This window comes from Ricinus communis, chromosome 4 (genome assembly GCF_019578655.1).
Source record: "Ricinus communis isolate WT05 ecotype wild-type chromosome 4, ASM1957865v1, whole genome shotgun sequence".
In the NCBI taxonomy this organism is placed as follows: Eukaryota; Viridiplantae; Streptophyta; class Magnoliopsida; order Malpighiales; family Euphorbiaceae; genus Ricinus; species Ricinus communis.
This window is the reverse complement of record NC_063259.1, coordinates 31,726,561-31,739,914: the sequence shown is the minus strand read 5'-3', so window position 1 is coordinate 31,739,914 and position 13,354 is coordinate 31,726,561. Positions and strand designations below refer to the sequence as shown.

At 31.7% G+C, this 13,354-nt stretch overlaps 2 protein-coding genes and 1 long non-coding RNA gene across 4 annotated transcripts; 2 read left to right on the top strand and 1 right to left on the bottom strand.

Annotated features, from left to right (window-relative positions):
* Positions 1-5,552: 5,552 nt before the first annotated feature.
* On the bottom strand, positions 5,553-7,148 carry LOC125369903. Its single transcript, XR_007215586.1, has 2 exons — positions 6,918-7,148; positions 5,553-6,253 (listed from the first exon to the last, which is right to left on the bottom strand). It is a non-coding gene; the product is annotated as an uncharacterized LOC125369903 (long non-coding RNA).
* On the top strand, positions 5,666-9,963 carry LOC8272649 (glutamic acid-rich protein). Its single transcript, XM_002513384.4, has 3 exons — positions 5,666-5,994; positions 6,087-6,786; positions 8,708-9,963. The coding sequence occupies exons 1-3, from the start codon at positions 5,666-5,668 to the stop codon at positions 9,701-9,703; spliced, it is 2,025 nt and encodes a 674-aa protein (XP_002513430.1). The 3' UTR covers positions 9,704-9,963.
* Positions 9,964-10,969: 1,006 nt separating this feature from the next.
* Positions 10,970-13,347, top strand: LOC8272650. 2 transcript variants are annotated; one of them, XM_015715810.3, is made up of 2 exons: positions 10,970-11,567; positions 12,913-13,347. In XM_015715810.3, the coding sequence occupies exons 1-2, from the start codon at positions 11,219-11,221 to the stop codon at positions 13,218-13,220; spliced, it is 657 nt and encodes a 218-aa protein (XP_015571296.1). In that variant the 5' UTR covers positions 10,970-11,218; the 3' UTR covers positions 13,221-13,347. The 2 variants fall into 2 exon arrangements, with proteins under 2 accessions (XP_015571296.1, XP_002513431.1); XM_002513385.4 differs by having other exon boundaries at positions 10,979-11,567; positions 12,898-13,347.
* The last annotated feature ends 7 nt before the right edge of the window (positions 13,348-13,354 follow it).

The window sequence follows — 13,354 nt, the reverse complement described above, 5'->3', positions numbered from 1 at the left end:
TTCAAGTGGCTAGTTTGATGAAGAAACAAATGGTTATAAGGATTTGTCAGGAAATCACATGTGAGATTAGGACGTACTTAAAAATGAAAATCATGCCAAAAAGTTCATGAACCAGAGAGATTGTACATAATATTGGGTCAGAATGATCACTATAGCAAACGTCATGGCCTAAGCTGAACAGAAATTTTCTGTGATATAGAAATGCACCCGGCTAGCTGCAATGCAAATGTAATTCAGGACTGTCCTTGGCGGAGGGTAATGTTAAAGCATGGAAAATAACAATGTAAAAATTTCAGTATGTTAATAGGCTTTGTATAGTTGCAGCTGATGATCAAATTTCAAACTCAGATCATTGCATTTTGGAGTTTACTTAGAAAGCTATAATTAATGTAAGAATGTGCAAGTGTTTTGTTTTCTGGTTCTTTGGTAGGGCATACGAGTTTGTAGCAGAAGCCTCTAGCTACTGTTTCTGGCAGATAAAGTAGCTTTGGTGGTGTTAACAGATGAACGAAGAAATTTATAAAGGAAGGAAAGTTTCTTAAACTCTTAAAAGAGTGGGTCATACCTGAATACGCAACGGACAAAGTGCCAGCTTGCTCCATATACTTGTATCAATGGGTTAAATGGTCCAAATTTAAACTTTTTCTCCAAATAGAGTTAAAAAGCTCTGTACCAAATAAATCTGTCTATATATACAATTAAATTTAATAAATAAAAAGAATTACAAGACTGATATACAATTTAGTTCTAATAAAAAGTGACTTGACCCAAAACCAAAATTTATTTATTTAACCCTTTAATAGAAAATTCGCATGATAAATTAATCAGTTATTCAATATACAACGACGTTATCAAGTAGATGACTGCGAGTTTATATTTATAATTCAAAAATTCAGCAAAAAATTAAAATTTTATCTATTGCGTTCCTTATTTATTTTGTGAATACAAACAAGAAGATAGAGAGAATGAAATTAAACATGTCAGGGACATGTTTAAGGCCACAGCAAAACATAAACTGTTGACTCTGAATGGACAGATTTACCCATTCTTGTGATGATCCATTTTTCTATGTTTCAGAATTATTTCTGTGATGCGCCATGGGATCTTTACATTTTCGTTTTTCTTAATTACATATATTCGGGACTCAAATGACCTTTTTCTGTTCTAATTTTTAGTTAATTAAGTCTGCTCTTAAGTCTTAATGAGCTAAAATCAAATAAAATAAGAATCGCTTTTCTATATATACAAATAAAATTGTAAATTATAATTTAATATTCATTAAAATATTGGGTGGCCAAAATGCTGTAAATTCTCTCTCATCCTCGGCTGCATCAAGTGGCAGGGATGAATACTGTTATCCTTGCAAAAGCTACAATGCCGCTCTTCGTCTATATCAACTCACAGGCATTTAGTTATGTGTTCTGTAACTTTATGAATTCTTTTTTCTTTTCATTTATCAAACTTTTTCCTATTGGCCAGAGAAAACTGCAGTACTTGTTTTGACCACATTTGGAGGTGTGGAGGGGTTTCATTCTACAGAGGATTGATCTGATTTCTTGTTTTTAAGTGATCTATTTTAATTATTATTTTTTTTTGGAAAATGAAAATGAAAAATATATTATTATTTATCAGCATTATTACGTCAGAAAAAATAAAGATATATAAGTAGAGAGTAGAGTACCGTACGTTATGTCCTGTTTTTGTTTTTGTCATGTCTCTTGCAACTATCACGTGACCATCTCTTGCCAAAATGAGGCATTTCTTTGTCTTTTTATTCTCCCTCTCTCTTTATCTTTTGCTTATCTTTATTTATTTATTTTTTTCCAATCCCTACTAAAATACAATATTAGGATTCAACATGTGAATCTTTTAAGAGAAAAATATAAAAAAAATTTGTATGATTTAATCTTTTCATATAAAAAATAATGTTTAGTATATACTAAAAATTATATTGTTAGCAATTATTATTTAGATTCATTAACACCAATAATAGTTTTAAAAATTAAATCTTAAATGAAATTTGATTGGTATAAAGTCGATTTTATTGAATAAATAACGAAATATATAGTTCTCTATTAGATCTTTTAAAATTCGTTGAAATTTACTAGAATTAAAAAAAAAATTGAATTATGAAAAGACTATTTTCTCACTCTTTAATTTTTTAATTTTTTTCTTCAAACTCTATAAAAATTGATATGACTAGTAGGGTTAAATGAAAACTAAGTTGATAAAAAAGTGAAATTGTAGTAAAATTACAACAATTAACAGTGTATTGATAAATTATAATAATTTTAATTTTAATTCTCTAAAATATTACAGAATTTCTCATGTCAAAAAATTAAACTAAAATTTGGTCATTTTCCTATCTTTCAATTAAACTTTGATTATATAATTAAAGAAAAATAGTCTTTTAGGAGGGGGGCTTCCACTTTGAAAGAGAATTACAAGTGTGGTAGACCAGGCCCAAGACCTCCTGAAGCAAAGCAAGCGTCCACTCTATTCGGCTAACAATGGCCCTGACCTGAGAGCCTATTAAATGAGGAGAAGGAGGTTGTGTTGTGACCAGTCACATCTCCACACCCACTAAGAAACAAACTTATCAGCGACGTGATTGATCATCTGTTTTACCATCAATCTCTTGAAATTTGAGTCTCCAAATTTCACTGTGTGTAATATTCTCAAGTACTTTACGCACTCATCTTTGCAATCGGCATGTAAAGGCGAGTAGATTCTGATTTTCCACCAGAAAAACAACTTCTATTTGGACACCAAAAGGTAACACCGAATAGAGAGTTGGGCTCTACTGACCCGGAATTGATTGGGTTAGAAAAGAAGCGAGAGCATTTGTTACTTCAATGTTTCTTTCTATTGGGCGAATGGGTTTGGTGGCCTTTTCCATACATTTCCTTGCTAACATTAGCAAAAGGCTTTAGGAGGGAGAAAATTATGCACCGCTTTCTTTATTAAAATAATGGCTTAGAATCCTCTAACATACATCATATTTAGATAATTTTATCCATTGAATTTAGAGGTGTAAGAGATCAAAATTAGAAACACTGCCCTCTGTAAATCTCTCATATTAAAAATAACGTACGGTTATAATAAATAACTTATATTATTTAGTCAGATATTTTCCAGGAACCTCATATTGAATATCATTGGCAGGGCATGAGCCATAAATGGTTCCAATATCCCAATATGTGGAAAATTGGGTAATGGGCCGAATGCAGATATGCTGCGTCTGGGCTCAGAATGCCCAACAAAAGAACATGTGGAGTTAAGACTAAAACTCGCTTAAATTTTAGGTTGGGGTAAAAACTATTAATTTCATGAAACATTTCATATGAACTATTAATTAGGGTTTTTTCTAGAGTGTCCTTGTATACTATACTATATCAATTTTATTTTTAAATTATTAATAATTAATTATATGGACTAATTTATTACTTTTATATTTTTTTTTGTTAATTTAAATTATTAATACATTTATATAAAATTTCAATTATTTATATAAACAAATATTACATATAAATTTAATAATTTTCAATTATTATTAATTAAACTTTAAAAAATATAGAAACTTGTAAAAAGAGTGATGATATATTTTATTGCCCAATAACTACATACTATATGTTATTGGTTGATTTTGTATCTAATTACATTAAAAAAAATTATTAAAATTATTTATGTAAATTATCATACACCCCATAACATATTAGAATTACTCTATTAATTATATTATAATATTATTAACTTTAAGAATATCTTATGTTTAATTATAATATGATAAATTTAAATAAAAAGTTGATTATCCAATACATTACTATCTATTTTATAAATGTAAGATTCTCATCAAAAATTACAAATATACACTATTATGTCCATATGGAGCACGAGAGATTAATCCATATTATTAAAGTGTCAGCAGCCCAACCACCATTAACAATTCAAACATCTATATATCTATATATATTAATTTATAAAATTTAATTTTTAATATTATGTATTAAAATTTTTGTATAAAATTTTAGTATTGATATGTGTATTTATTATTAATGCGTAAAATCTAAACTTATATGTAATTTTATAATTTTTTTATTAATTTATTAATCGATAAGTTATATTTTTAATTAAATACTTACTTTGGTTCTAAAAAATTATATGTTAATTATATTTTAATATCATATTTATTAATAAATAATTTTCTAATTAGATAATTATACTAATTTTATTATAAAAAATAGCATACTAATTATATTTTATTTTTATATTTCTTAATAAATTAGTTTTATAATTAAATAATAATTTAGATTCTAAAAAAAAATCTTAAGAATCTTATTTATTATATTATATTTAATAATAAATAATTTTTTAATCATAAAAGAAATAATATAAATTATATTGATAGTATGGATTTATAAAATACTGAAATTAGTAAATAATATATATATATATATATATATATATATATATATATATATATAATTCTTATAAGTTGTATCTATCAACTTGATTTTATAATTCAAATAATAATAACAACTATGCAACATACGAATAAACATCAATATATATTAATTTTGTGACCTAATTTTTTTAATATGTGTCCTGTTTTTTAACATATAATTTTTATTTTGACATGTATATTTTATTTTTATTTTGATATATGTACTTACTTTTACACATGAAATTAAAGTTTATGTATAATTTTATAAATTAAATAACAATTAGTAATATTTAGACATTGATTATATTAAAAACAGCATATTAATTTTATTTTAATATTATATTAATTAATAAACTAATTTTATAATTAAATAATAATTTTAGATATTATATTTACTATCAAAATTAACTATTTAATTATATAATAATTTTTAATTTTAAAAATACAGATTATATTAATAGTAGTAATTTATATAATATTAAAATTAGTTAATAAATATTTTTATAATAATTTAAATGTCAATATACTATAAACTTTTAAAATATAAGAATTAAAAAGTTAAAAATATATAATTTAATTTATTTTTAGAATATAAATAAATATATAATAATATTTAATTTTATATATTTAATTTTATAATTAAAGTAATAACGTCCTTGCAATCTCTGCATAAGCGACTAGAATCAATTTCAAAACCATAATCAGGGGCAGCATTTGTTTTGAACGAGGTTTGTGGGTGCCCATTTTCTAAGCCCTTTACAATGCTGCCACCAACCCTTTTTCTCTTAAAACCACGTGTAATTGTAAAAATATTCTCTGCAAAGGACATTTTCGGAAAACCACATTCTATTATATATTCTTCTGCTCATAGAATCCAAAGGAGAGGGAAAATAATAAACCCAACAATCGAAACCAAATCGTTAGTTAAAAATCAATCGAAAAGCCCAAAACTCTCAAAGCACTCAGAGGAAACCAAACCCAAACCCGCCAAGAAACACTAAAACACACACAGAAATGAAAAGTTAAAAACTTAAAACCATCGTCGTCGTCCATCACAGAACAGAATAAATATATAAAAGCAAGAAGGAAGAAAACCCAAACAAATCAATACGGCAAACTCAAACCCTAATTTTCCTTTTCTTATATTTCATAGTACACAAAAAATTGAACTTTAAGCTTTAAACGAAACATAATAATAATAATAACAATAATCATGATGACATGAGACGAGATGAGAAAAGATTTCATATGGCTAGGCAACATCACCACCAAGAAACGAGCGTGCAACCATGGGGTACGTTAGAGGAGTTATTACTAGCCTGCGCCGTTAACCGTCACGGCACCAAGAGTTGGGACTCAATCGCCATGGAAGTACAGAACAGAACTTCTACTCTCCCTTCTCTTACTTCTCAAAACTGTAAAGATAAGTACAATGATCTTAAACGACGCTTCATGTCTCAAAACGACACATCCTCTATCATCGATCAACTCCGCAAGATTCGTGTTGAAGAGCTTAGACGTGAGGTTCAACGACGTGATGTATCGATCGTGTAATCCTCAAAGCTTCTTTCTAAAGATCCGATTATTCGTAAATTGCTGGCAGCTCTTTTGAGATCTGATAACTCTTTTGTTATTATGGCAGGTCGCTTGAATTGAAGGTTAAGAGATTAGAGGAAGAGAGAGAGCGAAGTTTCAAGGAGGAGGCAGATCTGATCAGTGAGAGAAAATTTTCCATTGCCGGAAACTCCACCGCCGGCGGTGATGACTCCGTCGACGAGCGCGACAGTCGATCATTCAACGAGTCCAATTCTACAGGTCAACAAAAAGCAGAAACGACAATGGTAAGGCAGCAAAACGACGATGTAGATAGGCAGCAGAAAATTAAAGTAAAACCAAACGACTCGGAAAATAAAAATGAACAAGATCCGGTTCCTTCAGGATCCGACCCGGGAGGGTCCCACAAAAACGGTAATGATAAAAAGCCATTGGCAATGGTTAAAAAGGAAAGTGAAATAAAGACGAGTCAGACTACTGGTGGATTCGGTGGCGAGTCAAATGAGGTGGGCGAGTCGGTCGGGGAGTCTAAGCGGGAAGAGAGAGACAAAGAGAAGGAGAAGCAAAATAACAGTGACGTGCAAAGCTCAATAAGTTTATCACAGAATAAAAAGAAACGGCGTGGTAGCAGTGGGGGTGGCGACAGAGTTGGGAGTAGCAGTGGAGAAGAGCCTGAAGGTGGTGATGAAGTTTCTCCCGCCGTCAAATCTGAACCGTTGGTTAAGCTCCTTGGGATTATTCGGTCTCATCGGCTTGGCTCGACGTTTGAGCGGCGGCTTCGAAGCCAGGTATTTGTTTACTTTTATGGAATGTCGTTTTAGTTAAGAAATTAAAATTAAAGAAAAAGCCATAAAAGTCATATAAAATAACGGGAAGCGGCAATATCGATCTTCGTCTCAGAGAGAAGAAAAACTCTTACAGGAGAGAAGGGTATATTAGTAATTTGTTAGGAAAGCTCGCTGCCGTGGTCCTTTGTGAATGAATATACGTTAGCTTTTGAGCTGCTATGCATTTTATCTAATTTTGGCAGAAATGAATATGAAGGGGGCTTTGTGGGGTCTAAGTTAGAGTTTAGAAAACAACATGATCATTTCGCGTACGGTTAAAGATAAAACCCTATACACTCCTTAGCCGTTTCTTTATTTTTATTTAAAAAAAAAGAATTCTTTCTATTCCTAAGGCTAGAATGTTTGCTGCACTTGTTGGGCTCTGGGTTTATCTATTTCTGAGGAAAAATAAACAATTAATATTCGATCATCCACTTGGGCCAACATACACAAAATATTGACTGATATCTCTATTTAAACATGCCACGCTAACATACGCTTCCCGGACTTTTGTTTTCTTTTTCGTTGGAAGATAAAAAAAAAATAAAAAAAAAATGAAACTCTGATTCGAAATTTCTTGCGCCTTTGGCGTGGCTTTTCGGTGAAGCGTTTCTCAAACCGTTGGCCAACTAACAAGAAGCTGGCAATAACTAGTCTCTATGTTTTGAAAAAGAACTTGCTATGAGATGATATTTTTATTCGTTTCTCTCTTTCTTTAGTAATTATTTTTTTAATCACTTCACTGCTCTTCGAAGACTAGCCCATCATTGAGGACCATGCACCCAATTAGTGGCCATTTCCGTAAAATGAGTCGCCATTTTATCAATATGTAGTTGCGCCCTTTACAGATTTGGTTGCTATATTTTGATCGTAGTTGATTTTTCTCCTATTATTGTTGTTTGTCATAATTAATCTAGTGCTAATTAATGGTTTAGTAGAATTCCTGAATGGTCTGTCACCAAAAGAAGAAACAAGAATTTCTAAATGGGTGTCATAGAGAACATTTACCTTATGGAAGTATATGTGGAAATGGAATTCCTTTGGACCGTCTAAATTAAATTACTCTCTGTATTTTATATTAATTAATCTTTTTCCAAATAAAAGTAATAATTCTTTATCATATTCATTTATCCATTTTATTGTTAAAATTTTATAAGTCTATAAAAGATTATAATAAATTTTAGAAATATTTATAAAAAGATAGTTTAATTCTTTCCAATGATTTTTTTTTTAAAAGTAATTTTGATTATAAATTTAATCAAATAAAATTTTAAAAATTCAGTTAATATAGAAGGAAGGAAGAAATAGGAACTCTAGCTGTGTGGTGTATACGTGTAGCTTCCTGAAAAATGGAAAATGGCTTTGACGGCCAATATTTATATGTCATGACTCGTGGCAGTGAGCGATTGACAGAGAATGTGGCTTTTTTTATTTGTTTCGGGAACATGCTTAAACACATTTAAGAAAAAGAAAAAATTAATTGCCTAACGCGGCAATTCTCTCACGGTCAGGCGGATGCGAAACGACACGTCCACACTATGGTTATTAATTATTCAACGGCATGAATTGCTTCTAAATATTTTTATTTTAATATTTTTGATTGGGAATTCGCTAAAACGTAATTCACTAAATGGTTCAAGACCACGTGTATTAACTACTATTTTCCACTGAAATGGTGTTGGCATTTGATTTTAACACCAAATTCCGTGCAATTACGGCCCAAGTCCATTTGGTGGGTGGTGCCCTGGGGGTGTGTCCGAACAGTATCTTGGCAGGAAGATTTATTGACGTGCGCACATCGGGAGAGCAGCAAGTAAACAGTAGAAGTGCTGTTTTTAGATAGCTTGCATACTATTTATCAACCATTCTATTTGTCTTGCAGGAATCAGAAAGGTACAAAAACTTGATCAGACAGCACATTGATCTCCAAACGATTCAATCTAGACTTGATAAGGGGGTTTATTCTTCTTGCATCCAAAAGTTCTTCAGGGATCTCCTCCTTTTATTCAACAATGCAATCATTTTCTTCAGGAAAAACTCACCAGAAAATCTTGCTGCTTGTGAACTCCGAGCAGTAGTTCAGAAGGAAATGACAGAGAAGCTTCGAAAACTTAAAACTGAACCTGTCACTGCAAAACCTGAACCAAAACAAACTGCAGTTTCATTTTCAAAGCCCAACAAATCTTCTTCCACCATAGTTGTATGTGGCAAGGGCAATTCAAAGAAAGCAATACCCGAAAATGATATCAAAAAAGGTGATAAGAAAGAAAGAGAGGTTGAAGAGAAAATAAAGTTGAATGAGAGACAGATTGATTCATTTGTTAAGATTGAAGAGAAAAGTATAAGGAAGAAAAGGACAAAAGATAGATCGATTTCCAATCATAGAAGCAGTAATACAAGCAACAAGAATGGCGAGGTAAAGCACCAATATGGTGGTAATGAGCTTAGTTCCCATGACGCTTTGGAGATGAAGGTGGAAAGGAAAGGGAAAGGAAGCACCGCAAGGAAAAAGCAAGGAGCAGCTAGCTTCTTGAAAAGGATGAAGCAAAATTCACCGAGTGAAGTCCCGGAGAATGATGACGAGGACTACGACGATGATAATGATAATGATTCTTCGGAGGAAGACGAGAAAAAAGATAGCAAAGGAAAAGAGGAGAAAGGAAGAAGGAGAGGAAAGATTATAGATGGAATGACAGAAAGGGTAACGAGGAGTTCGAGGGGAAGAGGTGCAAGAGAGAATGGAAGAGGAAAGAGAGGAGTTGGAAGGCCACCAAGAAAACAAGCGGAGAGAGGGGAATCGGGTGGTGGGACAGGGAAGAGGGGAAGAGAGAATGGAGGTTCTGAGGTGGGGAGGACAAGGAAGAGGTCAAAGAGGTGATTGTTGTATGATGTATATTATTGTTAAAAAGGTTTTTTCTTTTTTTGTTATTTTATTTCTTCACTAAAAATTTAGAGTATCACTACCCAGTAGTATAGGAGAGAAAGAAAGAAAGAAAGAAAGAAAGAAAGAGATATCGAGATTGCACTTGTAGAAGAATGTTTGAGGTGGGGATTGCATATACATAACAGATTTTGGTTCATCACTTCACTTTGCTGTGAAAAAGATAATAATAATAAAAAGCAATGGTTTCATTTCTACTTTCCATTGGCAGGCTGATTAAAATAGGAATTGGTTTAAATAGTTAAAATCGAAATTGTTGCTTGTAATGGAATCAACAAGACTTGCAAAAATCGGATTTTGAATGTCAGAAATTGGAAAATAAATTTGTTCATCTAATCTAACCATTCCTCAGTATTTATTTGCCACTCAATCTCTGGGTCAATGGGCCTCTGATGGGTTCCATCCCAAGGATGAGGATAGCTGTTTGGGCTAGGGTAGTTGGGCCCAATGCTAGCTTAACCTAAAGACAGATGAAGAATAGGTATCTGTTGATTTCTGGTGGAGAAAAAGAGAAATCAAAAGGATAACCCAAGATTACAAATTGCAATTGTGTAAATAAGACAGTAGAGATAGAGATAGAGAAGGTGCAATTAGTGTTCCATTAGAGAACTTTATGGTTTTAATATTTTATTGATTTAGGGAACTTTTTCTTTTCTCTCTTAATTAAGCATTCTACTTATATTGTCTACCTAAATGCTTTACCTCCATTAGATCAATTCATATGTACTTCTCTAGTTAATTTCTAAATTTTATAAAATAAAAAACAGAAAACTCAAATGAAAATAAAATCAAATGAAACCATTTCTGTACAAACTGAAAATAATAATAACAATAAATGAAAATTAATCAACTTCTAAAAATATAATAATATTTTAGAGATTTTATTTCCACTGAAATCTGTCTATCTTATAGGTGCGATCATAGTCATATTAATTATATAATTTTTCTATTGTCTCTGAATTCTCATTTTAGTTTCAGTCAAATAAATATGCTAGATTTTTTATATAGATTTTACTTGTCACATGGCAAAAAAATGAACCAATAAAATAATAAGTATATATTTAGTAGGATTTAATTTAGCAGGGAAGCTCTAAAACATTTTCTTTGGCATGTTTTATGTAAATATAATAAATACTAGATTAAGAATTTGAACTATTTCAGTGTCTAATATTGGATTTAATATTAGATGATAAGTTCTCCACTGCAAAGCGGTGGATTAAGTAAGATAAAAGCACAAAAAAGGATCTCCCCATCTTCTTTTTTGACAGGAGAACATCCCCATTATCCTCAGGGAATAGGCAACTAAAAATTGTATGACCCCAGGCCTTTAATAAAACTTGTCTTAGACTTGTCCATCCACAATTAACAAATCTTTCTCATCCATCAATCTTTGCCATTGCTTGAGAGCTCTATTTCTTTTCATCCCTTCTTGTGAAAGAGGGAAAAAGAAAAATGTCAAACTGTACAGTCGAGTCTACCACTGTAGAGACTAGTGATGGAGTGAAGCTCCATACAAGACTATTCAAGCCTAAAGAAGATGAGATCAGAAACAATTTGGTGATTGTTCTTGTCCATCCTTATTCAATTTTGGGTGGTTGTCAAGCTCTTTTGAGAGGAATAGCAGCTAGGTTAGCTGAGAAAGGTTATAGAGCAGTGACCTTTGATATGAGAGGTGCTGGTAGGTCCAATGGAAGGGCTTCTCTCACTGGTTTTGCAGAAATTAAAGATGTTTTTGCTGTCTGCAGATGGGTTTCTGATCATTTGACTTCTGACAGGATTTTGTTGGTGGGTTCTTCTGCAGGTGTGTTTTTCTTCATGAATTGCAATTATTTTCATTTTTTAGGAAAATTTTATTGATCTATGATTATTTTAAACACCTGTTTGATGGCTTTTAATTGATGATTTATTAGATCTGTCAAATTGGTATTCCATTTATGAATATGTTACTGTTAAGTTTTATTAATTAATTTATTTGTATCTTGCTCATCATGTTATTTGTATCAAAAAAAGGTGAAACCTTTAACTGCTTCTCAACTAATCTGGGGTGACAATGGTTTCATGCTTTTGATGTCAAAGAAGGCTGATTAGGTGCAGTGAATAGGACCTTATATTTCCACTGATATATGATTGCAAAGTTGTTGATAGTTTTTGTGAAGAAGAAGATGAAATTGAATGTTTGTGCCTTTACGTCAGGTTGATCCAATGAGTTTAACAACTAGTTTTTTAAATGCATCCAACTCTTGGAATTCTGATTGTTTGAGATGCTTGAATGATTTTACATTTTCGGTATCTTTTGACTTCTTTGATTCATGTATTCTATATGTTCTGAGTTAGATATTCTTGATGGAGTTTAGGTGATGGTACAGTTTGTTTGAACAGAGAGACGTGTTTAATTCTTGGACATGAATTTTCTTGAATATCATACTGTTTTTCTGAATAAAACTTATCTTTTAGATGTGTCGTTTACATAGCTGAGATTTTTCCAGAATAAAGAAGAAAATCTTCTATATATTGCATTCTTTCCTGTTTTGCTTTTCATGTAAAATTTCCTTTTCTCCTTTTCCGTTTAAAAAGGTTAAGTTCATTATATAACAAAAGGAGTTTATAAAAGATTACCTGATCTTATGGATTGGATCAAAGAAATGCATATCATTTTGATGACAAGCAGGTATAAAACATCTGATGGCTTTCGCATGGATTAGCAAAACTAAAGAAGAATAGAAAGCTATGTTGTGTGCAGTGTTTGTTATAAAATCTATGTCTGTCCAACTATGTCTTAATCCTAAACTAGTTGGAGTTGGCTATGTGGATCAGTTTTCCATTCTTCAAAAGGATCTACTAAATCCTTTTTTGCCATTCCTGTCTAAATTTATCACTCCTCTTAGGTTACTTATGTTGCCAAGATTCAGATATATATTTTTTCTCATAGGTACCTAACTCGAATGCATATAGCAAATGGTGTTCTCTATATACTGTTTGGTAGGTGTTTTAGGTGCTACAATCAAGTTGTTCCCTAGCAACATTCTATAAATTTATATGACAATAATTGATGTTACAATGATACTACGATATGAAAATAGCTTGAAGGAGCGTGCATCCTGTGGTTAAGAACTTTTGGATATGTTACACAGGTGCACCAATTGCAGGTTCTGCTGTAGATGAGATTGAGGAAGTTGTTGGATACGTAAGTCTGGGTTACCCTTTTGGCATGACGGCATCGATCCTTTTTGGGCGACATCACAAAGCCATCTTACGATCACAAAAACCGAAACTCTTTGTGATGGGAACTCGAGATGGGTTTACCAGTGTGAAGCAGCTAAAGAACAAGCTGAGTTCTGCTGCAGAGCGAGTTGAACTACATCTAATTGAAGGAGCAGGGCACTTCCAAATGGAAGGCCCTGCTTATGATACGCAGATGGCAAACCTTATCCTCACGTTTATTGCATCTTTATAGGACTTTTCAAGTAGTCTGAGTTTGCCTGATGGTGTGGATTTGCTGATTTTTCACGTTTGCTTAATATGCAGGATGTAATTGAAACGAGAATGCCAGCAGTGAAAAAAAGAGAAACCATTCAAAGAAAGCAAGGG

Coding starts and splice junctions, on each gene's coding strand:
- LOC8272650 (XM_002513385.4), top strand. CDS start 11,219: ATGTCAAACTGTACAGTCGAGTCTACCACTGTAGAGACTAGTGATGGA. Junction 11,568..12,897: donor GTTGGTGGGTTCTTCTGCAG/GTGTGTTTTTCT, acceptor TATGTTACACAG/GTGCACCAATTGCAGGTTCT.
- LOC8272649 (XM_002513384.4), top strand. CDS start 5,666: ATGAGACGAGATGAGAAAAGATTTCATATGGCTAGGCAACATCACCAC. Junction 5,995..6,086: donor CGACGTGATGTATCGATCGT/GTAATCCTCAAA, acceptor TTATTATGGCAG/GTCGCTTGAATTGAAGGTTA. Junction 6,787..8,707: donor AGCGGCGGCTTCGAAGCCAG/GTATTTGTTTAC, acceptor TTTGTCTTGCAG/GAATCAGAAAGGTACAAAAA.